Raw genomic sequence first — 20,077 nt, forward strand, 5'->3', positions numbered from 1 at the left:
GGCAGTGTATCCTGCTGACCGGGTAAGAAACAAGGAAATCCAAGTATCAGGCATCGATTTTACCCAACACCTCGATATTTTGCTCCGATTTTGCCGGCAATTTCCGCTCTTTAAATTCTTCGATATTTTGCCGAAAGAATTGCCGGCATGCCGGCAGGATCTGTCTGGGCCTAGTCTGGGCCTAATGGCGATGCAGCAGTGCGTACGCTGCAGGCCGAATATGACGCATTTATCGCACACATTCTAGAGTGGGCGGCAAGAGGTAGCGAATATGGCCTGTGAGTAATTTCTTGCAGCGCCAGAGATGGCTTTCTGGGTCCCTACCAAATACGACATCGCCTTAAGTGTCCAACGCCTTCCACTTCCCCTACATTTCTTAGAAACTCCTTCTAGTCTAGCTATCTGCGATGAGGAGAGATTTGGCTCGAGGTTGTCACAATCGTTCTTTCTCGATAGCAGAAGACATTCATTCTGAAACCCTCTCCCCTTTCGTCGAACTTAGGAATCCATTGTTCTCTCCAGTAAGATAATATTCTGAAAGTGTGATCTTCCTTTTTGCTGGAAACATTGTTGCTCTGTCTTGGCGGGTCATTATTATTATTATTATTAACTTTTATTTTACCAGGGTGTTTCCCACAAACCTATGGTCTTCTTACGGGAGCCCGTCAGTGGGTGAATCTCTCTTCAATAGTGGTGGGCTCCATTCCCTATTTCTCTTCCATAATGCTTCATATTCTGGCGTCCCGCGTCAAGACCTCTTGCCCTTTTGGCAGAATAATTATTATATCAATCGAATTGAATTTCAATGTTCTCTAAATCATCAATTTGGGTTCATTTGGGTGATTTTAACTACGCTGTTCCTATAAATTCTCTCCTGTTTCCGTTCATATCAATACCATTATCGTTCCCTTTTTAGCAGTTTCCATTTTGCTCTTCGTTTACCTCTTCGTCTTTCACAATCGGTCGGCCATGATTTGTGCACATGATTAGTTCATTGTACTGTTGGCGCATCGGACTTTAAGTAACGTACTACTGCTATGCTTTGATGTGCCCCTTTTATTTGTCTTATTCCAGGCTACAATGATGCTGGTCCAATCACCAATGGTACCCTGGCTGGTTCTGGTGTTTACAGCCGCTGTCTCTACATTACCGGAATCACATGCTGACCAAACCAGTAAGTACTTGGGAATGCTGCGGACACTGAGCTGGGACTGGCCACTGGCTCTATTGAGTATTGGCCGGAATGGCTCGATTTCCTGGCTGGTGGGGCTCGTTGACTGAATGCCGATTGAACGGCCGGCGTTACCTTATCTCAATGTCTCTTCCAGCAGACTAATTCTCATGCCATGCACTTATTTTTGATGACACCGTATACATGCGCTCACGGAACGTCCTTCTCCGATCCTTGCCTACACAAATTCCGAAAGATGTCTTCTAAATGTTCACCCTTGGTAGCCTCACTATGAATGCAGTTCTCCAGTATCATAACGCATCTAGCGTGCCTTGTGTGTGGAGTGGGTGGCGTGTTCGTATCTTTCTGGGCATATATTTTGTGTGTGTCTTCGTGTCTGCGTGTCTGTTCGCCTGTCTGTACTTAGAAATACCTAGTGGTAGGTAAGGCTGAAGTTATGGTTCCAAACCAGTAATACTTTATCACCCTGTGTTTTTGTAAAGAAGCTGGTTCGAAATGTTGGTGTTGTTGCAATCGTTAGTTGTTGAAATGTGCAAACTCGCACGTTGAACTCAAGACGTGGGTCTGGAGGGAGCATCGGGACTTCTCCATATCGATAACTAAGTTCATGGCAACACTCGGCCCTGCAGGGGCAGATCCAGGAGGAGTTCCAGGGGTTCCGCGGAACCCCCTAAATTTCGTAAATGTACTACTGGTGCACATTATGCCTGTCAATGTACATGTATCAGCTATTCAGTTTTGATTTATCGGGGAACCCCCCTGCAGATATCGTTGGATCCGCCGCTGCCCTGTCTTCTGGTCTTGCATTTACAACATGCTTCTTTCCCGTGTTTTTGCATAGCTGTTCAAACCTTGTTCTGCGCTGGGTATGACATCACTGTTCACACCACTCCAGTAACGTTTGCAGCAGCCACTGCGGATTGTAGGCGAGAGAAGCTATTTATTTTGCGACTCAAAGACTACAATCGACGCAGGAATGTGGAATGTTTCACGGTAAGCTCTTCAGGATTGTATAAGGTGTATTAAGAATCACTTCGTAAAAACTCCAAGTCAATCTCCCATGACACAAACCTCGTTTATTCAACATACATGTAATCAAATCCTATCCAATAAAAACAGTTCATAAAAACAGTTCATAAAAACAGCTTTTTAGGATCGGACCCAGTCCGCATAACCAAGAGAGCTAGCTTCCTTGGCTGCTTTTGGAATATGCAAGAATGGGCCTTCCAGATAAGGTCTAACAAGGAGAAGTGGCTATAGTTATGAAATGAACACCGGTAACCATGGAGACAGACCATACTCTCATTATAGATACTGGGTATAAATAGACCGAATAAGGAAACTGATCTGATAGCCTATGAAGAGTAAAAGAAATTGAATCAATGACAACAAATACTCGTCCAGCACACGAGTTGTCATAGCAACACAAATAACAGCTGTCCACTAATTTTATTGTTGAAGATTGAGTAGGAGGTTTAACTGGTTGATTCTAAATACAGTACAATAAATGCTCCGGCCTTGGGTTTATGACCAATAAAAACTATTATAAAACCTCGGGGGACCTTGGTTTTTATAATAGTTTTTATTGGTCATAAACCCTCGGCCTCCTCATTTATTGTATACATAATATAACCTAACCAGTTGATTATATGGGAAATATAAACCTGTATATGTATAGGATATACCCTGAGCTGGAGTGTATATGGAAAATATACACCAAATACAAACCGAGTCCGCAGTAGCCCTTTCCCAAAGATTCTCGCCACTTTTTTCGCAACTTTTCGTTTAGGAAGAAATCGCGACTTTCGCAACTTTCTTCATTTTCGCCAACTATTTCGCAACCTTTCCCCAACCTTGGCCCCATGGCATGGGGTCAAAGGGTCAAGTCGCGGACTACATGTCGGACAAATGCAGACTCGCTCATTTCTCGCCTGCCTTCAGACTCATTCAGAGAAGCAGTAGATCAACAGAAGTAACGATAATGTGCATTCCCTTTTCCACGCACTGGAATGATGTAGGATACATGCAACAGGCTACTGGCACTGTGTAAAGTGGTGGTTCAGAGGAAGAAGGGGTGTACGAGTTTGCTGTCCCTGCACTTCTGCTATTTCTGCTCCTTTTTTGGTGATTTTTGCACAATAACTCTCCAATTTTAAGTTGCGATAATAGCAACTTTTGAGGTTTTTCTGCAAATATGGATGCGATTTCAGCAACTAGCACTTGTTTTGATACGGTTGCGAAAAGCATAAGTTGCGAAATATGATGGCACCTTTGGGAAAGGGCTAGTCCGCAGGCCGAGGTTTGTATGATGATGTATATTTTCCATATACACTCCAGCGAAGGGTATATCCGACTTATACCTACCTCAATATACACCCCATTCATCACACAATGCAATCTCTTTGTCTGTCAAATCCTTTAATTATATTGGATTTTTCCCAATTTTTGGGAAAGAGTAGATCATACCTTACAAAGTAAAGTTCTTTCTTCAAAAACCTGTTAGAGTCTGCATTCCGTGTTTATCAAAGATGATGTCTGCCAAGTTTCACCAGCACAAGGGCTTTACTTTTTCTGTAACAGGCCTTCTCGTGCAAGAGTGTCCAGAATTTTCAAAATCCTATACTGTGTATAGGATTTGGCCTCTTCAAAAATTGGTTTTGTTCTTCCCAGTTTCCCCTGCCAATAAAAACCATAGTTGGCAATATCCAAGCCTAGATATAGCCCATATGGAGCTAACAATAAAATTCTATGCATCTATGGCTAAAGAAGAAGCACCTCCTGGGCTAGTACCAAAAGAGTATTCCACAATTAATATGTGTACATACTTAAACACAATTGATTTAGTAAATGCCCCGAACATGTTGTGTCTTTAGTTCATATTGATCTGCGAGCAATTTACAACACTACCTCAATGCTAGGATGATGCTAATATTCATCTATTCCACTCCTTGTCTATTTCTACCACTTTTTATTGCAATTCATCAGCAATAATTGCACACAGATACCTTCCCTTGGGGTCTTAGCCAGTGAGTGACCTCTATTCATTTATTTTAAATAAGGAGAGGCATTGCGGGAAAGATCAAAATGCATCTTCAATAACATTGCTTCACACATCGACCATTTTCGAGGCGGCAAATGCGTCTTGAAATCTAATCCTATAATATAATATGGGATTAACTGGTGACAGACAAAGAGATACTAACCTTTTTAGTACAGCATTTGTACTATAGTGTACATAGGATGTTGCCTCTTTTGGGTACAAGATTGTAAGAACAACAAGGTTCAGCATCTGCAGTACAGTGGCTGGGTGGTATAAGGGGTTGCTTGAGATGCATACTGTTGTGGGTTCGAATCCCGCTTGTTCTCTTCCTTTGTCTTCTTTCTTTCAATTTTCTTTTTGAAGTGGAGAGAAAATTTCTAAGTCCCTCTTCTTTGAATCCTAAAAAGGAGTATATATTACCAGTATTTATTCCTCTACAGTGGTGTGTATTAACCGTATTTATTTCATTCTTGAGCAAATACAATGAAGGGGGATGTTGTGCCCAGCGCGGGCTTGCGACTAGTTGGTTTGGAGGTGACAGCGTTGCGAATGACCGAGGGGCCTCGACGTCTGTCCCACTGTCCAGGAGCGACACTGACTCACGCTGCTATCTGGTGTTCACGAGGTGTTTGTCGCGCTGAAAACGGAGCGTCTCTGTAAGTTTGTATCCCTGGTGATGTTTGTGCCTGGAGAGCACTATATAAGTGGTGCTCTTCAGGCACAATCTTCCTCAGCCTACTCAAGCTCAACTGATGAGGGGTGAATTCCCCGAAACACTGTGTATTGAGCAGGGAGTGGTGCTTTCTTGCAGGTTTGCCGAGTCGAAGGTTCGATGGACTTCTCGTGTGCTCTGGATGGCAGTCGTGAGTCAGTCAATTGTCAAGTAAAGTCGGCGGAATAGCGCGAGCTCCGGTGTGGGGAGCAAACCCTTTCTTACAATGAATAATTATAATAATAATAATACTATCTTTATTAGGATGACCATACACTGGCCGGGGATCTGTGTAATGAATGGGGGTGTATATTAAGGTAGGTATAAGTATCTATTATTGCACGATTAAAGAGGTCAATATATGAAATATAGAACGAGTAAAAGACCGAGGTCCCCCGAGGTCTTTTACGAGGTCTATATTTCATATATTGACCGATTATGAGGGCAATAATAGATTTATCACGACATAGCATACCTAAAACTGTTTTTGCTTTGCTATCGGAAGAAAGGAATACTATTGTAATAGTATAATAGTATGTACATATGCCGTTTACATTGGACATTACTTCTGTGTAAACCGAAGTTTTCAGTTGTCTCTTGTAGTATGTTCCCCAAGTTCTTTGACTGAGAATCTGACAGTTTGGGTTCAAACCCCAGCATTTGGCTTCAGATTTTTCTTCTTTCAGTTCTTATTTTTTTCTAAGTTGAGGAAAAAGTTCTAAGTCCTCGGGCTTAAGTGGTCAATAATAAGTGGTCAATATAAGCGGTCAATATATGCTGATATTTGACCGCTTAGAGATCACAAGTTTCTGTGGGGTCAATAATAAGAGAGTGATAATGGTTTATATTTCCCATAATATTATAATCAACTGAGTGGGTTATAATGCTTATACTGAGCTGATATGCAAACTCCCCTCTCCCCCACAAAGGTAGACATTGAATTCCAACACACAACCATGGCTCGACGAGTCTTCCTTTCACTAAACTGTACGGAGCAAGTACAATACTACCACTGGCTCTGTGCAGTGCATGCAGTGCAGTACCATCACAGACGTAGATCTACACACTCTTTGTGACTAGTTTAGTAGTTACATGGGAAGTAACAGCTATGCGCCAAGTAAGTAGTTGAACCTCACAGTGACCGTTACCGGCCGCAGATCTCACCGCGGGCTCTGTAAGAGAACCGTTTGCTCATTAGAGACATAGAGTTCGTCTCCTTTCCAAAATAAGAGTAAAATGAATCAGCACGAGCCTGTTGAATCGCCTCCTAAACGTTTCTTTGGTTCTTCTGAGGACGACCATGTTCCGTCCGCTCTGCGAGGGACGCGGAAAGGAGAACATCGATTGGAAAACCGTCAGTTGTGAAGTTCCGTCGCCCCTGCTATCTGCATTCTATGTCGATGCAAAAGGGCTCGCCTTTGTCCAAGAAGTGTCTCAAAGTAGTGGCACGTGGGGCTCTTCAGCAGCACATGTCGAGTGCTGCGCTTGACAGACGGATTGCTGAAACAGCTAAAGAAGGACGGCCTCGAACGTCAGGTGCTGCACAAGGCACCTGCTACACGATTATTCCCGTAGCTATGCAGAAGACGTTACTTCAGTAACGTCTGGCGCTAGCCAGGGTCCACACAGCTTTAATTTGGTATTTGTGTGTGTGTTTGTTTGTTTGTTTGTTTGTGTCACGCCTGGCGCTATCCCGTATCTGACGGCAAAAAAATCATAGGGATATTATAAATTTTTCAATTCTCCTATTTTTTTCAGGCATATCCTGGGATTCGAACCCGCACTATCGCCCTACATGCATTCCCCCATACACTTCGCATTCATACCCATTCTTCCAAGTTGCTTCACGTTATGATCTTGCGTTTGAAAGCCCTATTCAAATATTCAAATTTTGAATATTGCGGGCAGCTGTATGTGGCCAGCTGTGTTTGATGGTACGGTACGGGAGACGGTGTCGCATTACCCTCGATCGTACCTGTCTTTGTGGTCCACTTCACAACAATAACACACACAGAAGTCTCTGCTGTGAGCACGGTGGCTCGGCAATGGCTTTATTATTGATATTATTATATCTCCTTCCTGATTTTTTTCTTTTTCTTTTTTGAATAATTGTACGCCTAGGGCCTGATATAAGAAAAATTAGCACAAGACACTGCTGCTTCTATAGTCGCACAGCAAAACACACAGAAAACGACAAAATGTTACAATGAATGTAACAACACCCGTCCAAGCTAAAGGACCGACATCCCTGCCCCAGGACGGCATCTCGAACACACTCACCACACGGTCATCATCCAGCTTCAGTTCAATCACTGTATTCTTCCCCTGCAGACTCAACCCCCCTGTCACTAGCCATACAATCTGAAGCTGTATGTAACCATACAATGGCCCACGACGCACACACCACCCCTACGTTTTTTAACTAAAAAAGAAAAGCAGTCGTAACTGCAACAGCCACATGGCCAATAAGAAAAAACAATACGATAATATATCGATAAACACACACCCAGAAGTCAGGGGTGGGAGGGTGGGATACAAACTGCACCAACGAAAAGCCACTGCGAAGTGACAGGAATGCGGTCCAGCACAACATTTTTGCGGACGCAAAAAGTTGTGGGGAAATCCCAAAATCGGTGCAATTTTGCATGAGCCCAAATGTTCAGGTTACCCACAAAGACACAAGCTTTCCAACTCTCTTTGGCCGTTGGAAAGCGTACCGTCTTTGTGGTCCACTTCACAACAATAACACACACAGAAGTCTCTGCTGTGAGCACGGTGGCTCGGCAATGGCGACAGAAAAGGATAGCCCTGGGTACATGCCTTGCCATATACTCTGTGTTACCTGTCAAGTTGTGTCATCCGATTCGGCTGCATAGCGCTTGCATAGATTCCCAATATTTGCCAATACGAGGTTTGGATTCGTCCAGTAAGGCAGACTGCACTATCCATGTTCCTGAACAACACTCTCATTAACATCCTACTCGCGCAGCATCGATAGAAAACAGCTCTCGGCCCTGGTATACGTCATAGAGATGTAAAGGCCATGGTAAATGCCAAGCATGTGTCTCGCCATACAATGGCTGGCCCAGCTGCTGATGTGATCATGCCAAAACGTCTGTATATAGGCCACAGTCCATACTGTACGGTCAGGGCATTGACTCGGTAGGTACCAAATGGCCCCCTGAACCCAGGCATCTTCGTGCTCTTCAGACCACTGCGATAGCCACACAACTGAGCGCAAAATTAAGACAAGATATGTCACTTCCGTGCCAAACGCCTCCACCTGTGGAAACATCCAAGTAACAGAAGCGAAGCACAAACACAACACACAACTGCAGGCCAAAGAGGTACTGTACTGTATTTCTCACTAATTCCCCGACGGTACTCACACCCATCAAACTGTGCCACTTTGGCAATATTTCTCTCACTCGTTGACCGAAGGCATTCACACCCATGAAACTGCGGCATCAGCTCTCTCTTCCTCTCTCTCTCTCTCTCTCTCTCTCTCTCTCTCTCTCTCTCTCTCTCTCCTTCTCTCTCGCATTACCCGAAGGCATTCACACAGACCAAACTGTGCCACTGCAGCATTACCTCTCTCTCTCTCTCTCTCATTACCCGAAGGCATTCACACAGACCAAAACTGTGCCACTGTGCCACTGTGGCATTAGCTCTCTCTCTCTCTCTCTCTCTCTCTCTCTCTCTCTCTCTCTCTCTCTCTCTCTCTCTCTCTCTCTCTCTCTCTCTCTCTCTCTCTCTCTCTCTCTCATTGCCCGAAGGCATTCACACCCACCAAACTGTGCCACTTCGGCAATATCTCGGTGCCACTGCGGCATTAGCTCTCTCTCTCTCTCACTCATTGCCCGAAGGCATTCACACCCACCAAACCGTGCCACTGCGGCATTAGTTCTCTCTCTCTCTCATTGCCCGAAGGCATTCACACCCACCAAACTGTGCCACTTCGGCAATATCTCGGTGCCACCGCGGCATTAGTTCTCTCTCTCTCATTGCCCGAAAGCATTCACACCCACCAAAACTGTGCCACTTCGGCAATATCTCCGTGCCACCGCGGCATTAGCTCTCTCTCACTCATAGCCCGAAGGCATTCACACCCACCAAACTGTGCCATTTCGGCAATATCTCGGTGCCACCGCGGCATTAGTTCTCTCTCTCTCATTGCCCGAAAGCATTGACACCCACCAAAACGGTGCCACTTCGGCAATATCTCTGTGCCACCGCGGCATTAGCTCTCTCTCTCACTCATTGCCCGAAGGCATTCACACCCACCAAACCGTGCCACTGCGGCATTAGTTCTCTCTCACTCATAGCCCGAAGGCATTCACACCCACCAAACTGTGCCACTTCGGCAATATCTCCGTGCCACCGCGGCATTAGCTCTCTCTCACTCATAGCCCGAAGGCATTCACACCCACCAAACTGTGCCACTTCGGCAATATCTCGGTGCCACCGCGGCATTAGTTCTCTCTCTCTCATTGCCCGAAAGCATTCACACCCACCAAAACGGTGCCACTTCGGCAATATCTCTGTGCCACCGCGGCATTAGCTCTCTCTCTCTCACTCATTGCCCGAAGGCATTCACACCCACCAAATCGTGCCACTGCGGCATTAGTTCTCTCTCACTCATAGCCCGAAGGCATTCACACCCACCAAACTGTGCCACTTCGGCAATATCTCCGTGCCACCGCGGCATTAGCTCTCTCTCTCACTCATTGCCCGAAGGCATTCACACACACCAAACTGTGCCACCGCGGCCTTAGTTCTCTCTCTCTCTCTCTCTCTCTCATTGCCCGAAGGCATTCACACCCACCAAACTGTGCCACTGCGGCATTAGCTCTCTCTGTCTCATTGCCCGAAGACATTCACACCCACGAAATTGTGCCACTGTGGCATTAGCTCTCTCTCTCTCTCTCTCTCTCTCTCTCTCTCTCTCTCTCTCTCTCTCTCTCTCTCTCTCTCTCTCTCTCTCTCTCTCTCTCTCTCTCTCTCTCTCTCTCTCTCTCTTCATTGCCCGAAGGCATTCGCACCCTTCACACTTCTGAGCCGCACTGGGGCTCTCTTACACTTCACTGACAAGGGCAAAGTAAGAATAGGATACCAGATATACGGTAATCGGCTACACAACTATTTCACACTTTTCGGTGTTTGTCTCCTTAATGCTCGTTACTCCTTATTCATGCTTCCGCAGGTACCCTTGTCTCATTCATGCTCGTTATTCCATATTCATGCTTTAGTAGGTACCCATATACCTTATAATGGATTCTGTTTTTCATGTCCATGGATCATAGTGATGTTTCATCACTGGTTTAGCGGCAAAGCACCGAGAATTATGAGTAAATACATCCCTTGCACACAAATTGCATGACCCACCAGGCCCCTACATTATACTCATCCGCTTGTAAGAAGCTCGTTGCATGGCCTGACCACTCATTCAATGCAAAATGAATACCTTAAGCCCCAAAACAGACATTGTTTATCATCATGTACACTTGCCTGATGGATAATTCAGCCCAGGTGGTATCTGAGGGGATTTATATGCCCTCGGCACAGGTGTGGCTGTAAAGCATCTCACTTGTCAGATTGCCGCTGTGGGCGATTCCAGCTTTTTTCTTGGTGGCTGCCAAGAACTCGGCTAGCCTCCTCTGCTGCAATACCGCTACTGAGAATAGGAGGCGGCCACATCAAATCCATCCACTTCCGCGCCACTCAAATATTGCAGCATCTCTGCCATCATGGTTTGATCATTCTCCACGGCCTCCAGACTTAGATTGACGCCGGCTCACACTACGCCCGAACATCTTGCTGCTTGTGCAGAAGCTGCTTGCTGAGCGGTCGGGGTGTTGCCGCTACTTACTGGAACCCCGGAATTTTTTGTGAAAATCTCTCCACTCATTCACGCGGCCAAAGAGCCCATGCAGGGGCAGCACTGTGAGGTACGTCCATTATTACCGTGATGTGAGATAACTCGCTGGCTAGTTGCAGCTGGCAACATGCGCAACTGAATGCAGTACGCGACATACGGGTACCGACCGACCGACAAAGCTGGCATATACGGATGACCACCAGCAGGAAAATTAGTGGCTGACTGGCTGTGAAGGGCGAATATGGGTGCCCAGCAACATACTGCATTGTGAACAATGTACGAGTGATTACTTATACATGGTCGATGGTTTTACATGTTGACTGACAAACAGCAACATTCACCAGGCCTGCAGCAGATGCCACAATGGTTGGCTGACCAGCTGCACTGGACGAATCATTTGGCAGATTCTCCGCAGATAATACTGTATGTGACGGACTAGAAGTAGTAGCAATGGCCAAATTTGGCATATTCGCAGCAGATGACACTGGATTTGGCTGATAAGACGCAGCAACAAAGTATTAGTTGGCTGGACAGCATCAATGGACAAACTTGGCAGCCCCGCTGTAGATCACACTATTATTTGGATGAACACTCGCAGCAGGCCGGCCGTACGTAACAATGACATGCTTGGCCGGCAGTTGACGTCCAGGGATCTAGCTGTTCAGCAGCAGAGGTAAAAACGGCCGAAGCTGAAGAAAAACTAACCTGCCTACGCCCCGGCAGGGTGAATATTTGACTTGCCAACATAAAACAGCCAAGAAATCGTTCAATCACGTCTTCCCTCTGACCACCAGCATCCATTTTCTTTCCTGCTGTAAAGCTACAGTTGGAGCCCTGTTCTCGTCGAAAGAGCACTCTTCCATGATCATGTTAGACCCAAAATGTCATAGAACTCCAAAATACAAACTGCACCAACGAAAAGCCACTGCGAAGTGACAGGAATGCGGTCCAGCACAACATTTTTGCGGACGCAAAAAGTTGTGGGGAAATCCCAAAATCGGTGCAATTTTGCATGAGCCCAAATGTTCAGGTTACCCACAAAGACACAAGCTTTCCAACTCTCTTTGGCCGTTGGAAAGCGTACCGTCCGGTACCTATATCTACCGTACCGTACCATCAAAGACGGCTGGCCACAATAAAGTAAGTAAATTATCGTATCCGTTCCCGAAGGGAACTCACGACGGCCGCTAACACCCGATAAACCCTAGCGGCAGATGCAGCGCCTAACGGTGGGGGTGAGTGGGTAAGTCTCACAACCACTGGCACAAGTGCCCAAAGCGACCCCATTAGCTGCATCCATGTACCCCTTGTGCCTGGCCACAAGTTCCCAGTTGACTGTGGGTAGCAGCACGGCTGGAAAAACCGCTCCCAGGCAGGACTTGAACCAGGTACCTCTCGTATCTCAATCATGGTCTTTGACCAACCCACTGTGCCTGCCTGGCCACAATGCATATTCAAATAGGGCTTTCAAATGCAAGATCATAATGTGAAGCAACTTGGAAGAATTAGTATGTATGCGAAGTGTATCGGGGGATGCATGCAGGGCGCGATAGTGCGGGTTCGAATCTCAGGTTATGTCTTAAAAAAGGATTTTTTTAAAGACCGGTGGATGCATGCAGGGCGCGATAGTGCGGGTTCGAATCCCAGGTTATGTCTTTAAAAAAACGAATTTTTGAAAGAATTTTTAACATCCCTATGCTTTTTTGTCTAGGTCATCAAGGCGAAAAAGCATAGCGTAGGGCCCTGAGCTTCCAAGCTCTCTCGTTTCAGCGACATCGACGACACCAATGGCAACGACGCAGTAAAACGTACCTATTACGCATGGTTCTATCTGATGTTGCGATCTGTCTGCGTGGAGGCGAAATGTAAGCCTCCATCAAAAAGGACGACGTTGTGTTCTTCATCGTTGACGGGAAAGAGATCCTGAAGTTGGGACCGTTGTGCATGTCGAAAAACCATCAAGGCGGACTGCGGGGCACTAGTGTGATCCTAAAAAAAAAGGAGTTTATATGCCAGTTTATACAAAAGGTTATATACCAGTTTATATTCCCGTCATCGAAGTACGTGTTATATGCAAAACGCAATCCTGGAGTGTTGTGTGGGGAGACAGGGGAGTTTGTATACAAGCTCAGTATACATCTTTGTGCAATTGTGCGCTGCACGAGCTACGAAAACGTGTCTTGTGATTAACATGTGTTTGTAGGTTTCTGGACGCTTTGTGTATGTGAATATATATGTGTGTGTGTGTGTGTGTGTGTTAGTGTGTGTGTGTGTGTGTGTGTGTGTGTGTATGTGTGTGTGTGTTTGTGTGTGTGTGTGTGCTGGTATGAAGTGGGCACCTCTTCTCGCTCCAAATGGCGCAACGCTTACCGTTGTCTGCCAGACAAGCAGAACAGACCTCGACCATCACCGGTTGTGTCCCAAACTTGTCACCGCTCCTTCAGTCGTATAAGTGACAGGAAGCGACACAAGTGTACAGCTACGCGTGCCCTACCCATAAGCCAACAGCCAGGAAGCTGTCACTGCGATCAGTGCGACAGATGGTTCCAGAGCAAGGGTGGATTTGCCCGACACAAGTGCTCGCCAGCAACATCACCAGCAGAGGCATCTTCTGACATACCTGAGTCACCGGTTACAAACAATATGTCCTGCGCTGCAGCTTCAACTGCGCCCGCTGCAACCGCTGTGTGCTATTGCGCCAAGGCATGAAACGTCACAAGGGCAGCCGTGGCTCGGCCAGAGCAACCAACACAGACCGTAGCTCCTTCTGCATCGTTTGCAATTGCGGTCGGCGTTTCAGTAGACCACAGGACCTATCCCGTCATCGCCCCTACTGTTCCGAACCTGCTCAACCCCCCATGGGGTCCATATAGCCAGAATATGGCAGCGCGTCCAAGGTCCAATGTGTGTGTGTGTGGGGGGGGGGGGGGGGTGCCCATATGGTGCAGTGGTATATGCAGTCGATTTCTAATCCAGAGGTTGCGGGTTCAATTCCCGACGATTATGGTCGCACACGTCTTTCTTCTCTTTCTCGGACTCTTCCTGACTTTTCTTTCATTCTCCTGGGTGGTTACCAACAGCCAGTGTATGCCGGAGTATGGGGGGGGGGGGGGGGGGGGGTGTGTGTAGAAAATAAAGAAAGAAAAAAGGGAAAATAGATGGAAAAATAGGGATTCACTGACCAGAAAAAATTACTTCAATCAGCTGTCTGGTGGATAAGAAGGCTAAAAATAGTGGCGGTAAATTCACCAGCCTTGCAAGCTGGTGAATGGTGTAATCCCAGCACAAGTTGCTATGTCCAATATAGCTGTTCTCTATCATCGCTTCTGCGATGGGCAGGTCTGAGGTCTGAGGTGTGTGTGTATGTGTGTATGTGTGTATGGGTGTATGTGTGTATGTGTGTATGTGTGCATGTGTGCATGTGTGCATGTGTGCATGTGTGCATGTGTGTATGTGTGTATGTATGTATGTGTGTATGTGTGTATGTGTGTATGTGTGCAAACCTGTCGGAAGACTACCCTCTTGCCAAAGAACATGAAAGCCACTCAGATGCCTGTTCTTTCTCTGCACCGAGTGGTTCCATATCCATCACACCACCATACTGGGCAGCCATGTTGGTTCCCGCTCAAACCAACTCCTGCATCTCTGGGTCACGTGATGTCGGTAATGTTGGTAACACTGTCCACACCACAGGATCACTTTACACACAAAATGTAATTCGAAGTAGTCACATTGCCCGTTTGACTTGCAATCTAAAATAAAAGCAATACAATACAAAACATGACAAAGTTGTGAAAACGCTCTATAGTAAGGTGTCCTCACCCACTGAGAGAGAGAGAGAGAAATAGAGAGAGAGAGAGAGAGAGAGAGAAATAGAGCGAGAGCGAGAAATAGAGAGAGAGAGAGAGAGAGAGAGAGAGAGAGAGAGAGAGAGAGTGAGAGAGAGAGAGAGAGGGAGAGAAATAGAGAGAGAGAGAAAGAGAGAAAGAGAGAAAGAGAGAGAGAAATAGAGAGAAAGAGAGAGAGAGAGAGAGAGAGAGAGAGAGAGAGAGAGAGGGGTAAGGCGGATACATAGAGTAAAGCAGTGAGGTTAGGGGTATCGATGCGGCGTGGTGGGCGTATCAACGTGTGGTGATATGCCTGATACAGGTCTTCCCTCGTTAGTAGATAATCTCTGGGCCATCGAAAAAGTTATCTTATAACGAGACTTATCTTGTAGCGGGACTTGCAGCTAAAGGTGAAATAGGCACTGCTTCGTACTTACCGAGGCTACCCTCGATACAACATAAATTATCGATGCTTCAACTCGTTATAAGATAATTGAAAATCTCCAACATAACTCTTCCTTGGATGCAAAGGATCGTCCATATTCACGAATACATAGACATAATACGTTTCCTCTTTCTACTTTATCCTACGTGTTTTGCCCTTGGTCCTGCATGGTCAATATTATCTTATACTGAGGGTTTGGCACTCCAGGGACCTGGGCAAAGGGTCGTTATAACGGATTTTATGTACTAAAGGATTATTTTGTAACCGGACCTGTAAACAGTTGTATACCACGTTTCGCCAGGGGATTTCAGATTTCTATTTACTAACGGGGTTTATGTACTAACCGGACTCGTTATATTGAGGGAGGTCCTGTATTGATATTGATATTGCATTCTGGCAGGGTACGTTCGGGCCTGGTTTAAATCCGGCTTTGGAAAATTTATTTTGCATTGCTATCAGGTTCAGCCTCATTTTCTCTGTGTTGCGCTGGTGAGCCCACAAAGGACGCAGCAGTTCTGTCCGCAGATTGAGGATTTGATATTTATTGAAGGATTCCTGTTCAGCTTAAAACTACACTTGAAGCCCAAACCCCGGCGTAACTCATTTCAAAGTTGATTTGATTTTTCCCGTTTCTTTTAAACATTTGCTTTTTTGTCCCATGGAAATACAGAACATCACGGATGGCTTCATGGATAACGGGACGTCTGACATTTGGCTGCGAAATTATAATAGGCTCAATGCCACGATTAACCTGGAGACAGAACTTGTCCGTAATTTAACCGAACTGGCAAGCACTGCAATGCAACCTTTTATATGCGCAAAAGGTATGAAGACATTCCAAGCGTGTTTCTTCCGTTGCGGTTCTTGCTAAAAAGTGGCCCATATATGGTCCTTACACCTACTGCAAATAATTAATTATCGAAACAATTATTTGATGTTTGAACTACAGTGCATATTTAAGTGTACATAGGCAACTTGCCTAGTAATAAATAAACACGATTATATTGTGTGTAATGCATCACCCTGGTCTGGTGGTCACCTCGTGCACGCAATTCGTCCTCCTACTACTTCTTGTGGTTTATGTTTCCTGAAAGCTTGTTTGGGAATCCTTAACACATTTGTCGATCACCATTTGATCGATATTTTTAAAACATTTTTATCTTAACTTGGTCAATTCTCAGTCGTTTGGAGAAACCTAAGTCTGTAGATCGAAGAGAAAACCCATCAGCGGTCGTCTGGAATTTAACAATATCGTAGTGGCTGTGTGCGATTGAACACGTGTATTCTTGACTTCCCTGCTCTTACAGATTGGAACGAATGTGAGGACCCAGCCACGAAGTGCCCTGCTGGAACTTTCTGTGAGAACTTAAAGGGTGGTTATGTCTGTGAAGGTTAGTACCCTGTACTCTGGTCTTCATACAGCTGTTTGGACCTTTTTCAAACCTTCTGCTCTTACAGGTTGTTGATGTAGAAACAGTCGACTCCTGATACAGTGAACAACATTGTGCAGAAGAATTAGTTCTCTATAGCCGAAGTTCTTTGTATCCGAAATGCACGCACACGATGCGAGTACATGTAACTCTTCCTGACTGGCATATCACCCATGACAGTACGATTATCATTGCACTTAGTTCGCATGCCTAAGCAGTAGTAGGAGGACGAATTGCGGTCACGAGGTGACCACAAGACCAGGGTGATGCCCTAAACCGTATGGTTCGTTATAACCGAAACCTGCTTCCTACAAAGGGTCAGTTCTGTATGGGTTTGAAAAGCGACATGGACACTGGTTCGTTAAAATTTATCACAAAATGCGCTACAGGCAGAAGACTTCGTCGGTCAATAGTTTCGGCCAACTCCAAAGAAAGGGAGTTCGTCCGGTCGTAAATTTCGTCCATGGATCATAAGAGTGTATTGAAAATCGACATTATCTTAGTCTGGCATTTAATTTAGTCCAAAAGCTCCTTGGACGAAAATGACGAAATAGAATTCCAGACGAACATTTCTGCTTAATATTATGCTAATTCCTTATAATTGCAGTCGAACGTAAAGGGCAAGATTCGTTTCCATCACCCTCAGCGATATCGACGCGAAATGTATAGCGAATGAAAGAGGGCCGAAATTCAGGTGGCGTGACAGCTGACCATCCTACGGAAATGTTGAACTGATCCAGTACCTAGTCGAGGCAACACTGGCCCTCTTGAAGAAACAAAGGTTAGCTTTTGCCCCGGACTTGCATGAAATAGCAGTGCTCATCGCCTATAAGACACACTCAATTTTAGACTGAAATAGAAACAAAATTTCCGTAAGTCAAGTGATGTGAGAAGCAGGAAAGCAGCATCTCTCTTGAGCGGTTCAGACGCTATGTGCATCCCGCTTGGACAACAGCCTTTTCACGTAGCGTGAGCCCGCGCAGAATGTTTTTTTAATGTTTTTCCGGCTGGTAGAATGCCATGTATGGATGGCAGTCGTGAGTCAGTCAAGTGTCAAGTCGTCGGCGGAATAGCGCGAGCTCCAGTGTGGAAGCAAACCCATTCCTGAACAAAATCATCGCCGAAGTCGCAACCTCTAGTTGGTAGAATGCCTACCACAATAACTTTGACGGGGAACACAATCAATAATGTATATGTATTAGGGAATCAGGTCACCTGCTTTGCACTGCTCTTTTCTCTGCGGGGACCACAGTCACTCTTTTCTACTATGCGTTGTAAAGTGTATATGACGTATTTCGGAGTGCCCAGTGTGACGACAGCCTTTAGTTATCCGCCATTGACCAATGTCAATGCAATTCAGGAACCCAAAGTTCGGCTCGAATACTTTTCGAATTCGCTAGCAAACCGCCTTCTATGGTGTTTCGCCGAAGGAATAATGTAATAATAATGTTTGGAAGGAAACGTTACATTTGGCGCACGACTGATTAGCCGATTTCCACCATACATGTTTTTACACACGGAAAGTTGGGTGTGGTCCTTGAAAGAGTGCTCAATGCACTGGGGTGCAGAGCTTCATACAAAAAGAATAGAATGGGATGCGGAGCTTGGGTTGGCTGCGACTCAGAGTTTCACGCCTGTGGCGATGATCAGACAGTGCTGTCTGATCATCGCCACAGGCGTGAAACTCTGAGTCACAGCCAACCCAAGCTCCGTATCCTATTCTATTTTTTTTACATGCTATTTAGATGCGGTGAGTGTACAATGTTTTGCTGTATTCCCCTTTGCCATTCAGCGTGCGGACAAGGCAACGCCTCGGGAAGGAGCACTGTGGACGGGAGAACTGGACTGATCACGTGTGAAAAAGGATACTACTGGACATGCTCAGCTGGCAATTGCCCCAGGGACTCAGAGACGCCAGCCAAGCTAGTGTGCAAAAATCAAGTATTGACCAACCTTCCGGAATGTGCAGGTAGATAGTGAATTCAAAGTTGGCGTGTCCGCGTTACCACCCACTATATAACTGTGTTGAAAAGCTCTACCAGCTGCATGTGCACTGCTGTTAGCCACGATCAAACTCCAACTGGAGTTGTTGAAATGTTATTTTGTATCGCCGACCAAACGGGCAATGGTGCCCAGTGTCATAATGGCGATAAAGTAACGGCCAAAAGCCAAGGATACAACAAGCAAGCCTCCACGAAAGAGAGAAAAACACAGACTTCGAATACTCAAAAAGAGAAAGGAAAAAGGCAAGGGAAAAAAGAAAAAAGAACAAAAGACAAACATAACGAAAAGAAAAAACACAGTTGAGTCACTTCACAGGATGACTCCAAGAGTTGATTATTCTACTTCGAAGTAGTTGTTATTGGGTATTGTTGTTTTCGCGAGTAACCGATAATGTGCCACCGAACGCACAACATCCAACATTACAAGGACGCCATCCAGGGCATGCACCGAGTGAATAGCACCTGAACGGAGCGGTGGTCATTTGACAAACCCCCTACTAATTATAGCAATAAAAACTGCTTTATGGCAGTTTTCTAAAAAAAGTTATTGTGTTCTAGTCCATGGACCCCGTCTAAAAAGTAAGAAATTACCGAAATGTGATAGCTGAAAATTAAAATTTCACACAAAACCTCACAATAATCACAACACTTGAAATGCTGCTTTCAACTTTAACTTGTACTGCACCAACAATTGGCAACATGCATGCATAGGAGAAAGGATCACGAGGGGAAAAGGTCTTCTACATGTAGCTTTTAATTCTGTGTGTGATTATTGTGAGGTTTTGTGTGAAATTTTAATTTTCAGCTATCACATTTCGGTAATTTCTTACTTTTTAGACGGGGTCCATAGACTAGAACACAATAACTTTTTTTAGAAAACTGCCATAAAGCAGTTTTTATTGCTATAATTTCTTTTGTTTTTCTGTCACCAATCAATGGATGCCCTACATCAAGAGTACATGTACTCTTGCCTACATGTATATCAATATGTAAATGATGGCCTTCACATCATATCAAGAGGTTTATGTACTCTTGATCATATCAATACCGTATTATACGCATTGATATGCAAGCCTTTTCTTGCAGAAAATGGCACTAGCATAATGCATGTTCTGTGGGGGAACATGTGAGTAGTGGTGGTTATACTTTTTTAGACGCAGGTCATTCTGTGCATGTTGCTGTTGCAGAATTTCATGACTCTGTCATAAATTTGTCTTGCCTTTCAGATATTTCAGATTTCCCCACCCTCTATCAGATTTATTTGAGAAATGTAGCCATGCGCCAGGTGCGTGTCGCAGATGTTTTTGTTGATTCTGTGTTTATAATGGTTTATAATCATGGGTTATCGTGATAAGGTCATCCAGCATCATATTGCACTGAAATCGTTATCCTGTTGATGTCAATACAACTTTTGGAAGTAGTTCAATGACTTCAAACTGTTAGTCCCCGATTTTCTGAAACAACACAGCAAAGGAGGAACAATAAATAGGTATTAAAATGTAAACAAATACATTGTTGAGTCCGACACCTCGTTCCAACAACTACACTGA

General features: G+C 45.2%; 1 protein-coding gene across 1 annotated transcript in view; it reads left to right on the forward strand.

Moving 5' to 3' along the window:
• Positions 1-407: 407 nt before the first annotated feature.
• LOC135826258 (uncharacterized) overlaps positions 408-20,077 on the forward strand; it is a 28,792-nt gene continuing 9,122 nt past the window's right edge. The window contains exons 1-6 of the mRNA XM_065338889.1: positions 408-521; positions 1,075-1,174; positions 2,034-2,185; positions 15,765-15,918; positions 16,402-16,485; positions 18,317-18,493. Coding sequence (XP_065194961.1) covers positions 408-521; positions 1,075-1,174; positions 2,034-2,185; positions 15,765-15,918; positions 16,402-16,485; positions 18,317-18,493 — 781 coding nt within the window. The remainder of the gene's footprint in view (positions 522-1,074; positions 1,175-2,033; positions 2,186-15,764; positions 15,919-16,401; positions 16,486-18,316; positions 18,494-20,077) is intronic.

Source organism: Sycon ciliatum, chromosome 10, assembly GCF_964019385.1.
Source record: "Sycon ciliatum chromosome 10, ocSycCili1.1, whole genome shotgun sequence".
Taxonomy (NCBI): domain Eukaryota; kingdom Metazoa; phylum Porifera; class Calcarea; order Leucosolenida; family Sycettidae; genus Sycon; species Sycon ciliatum.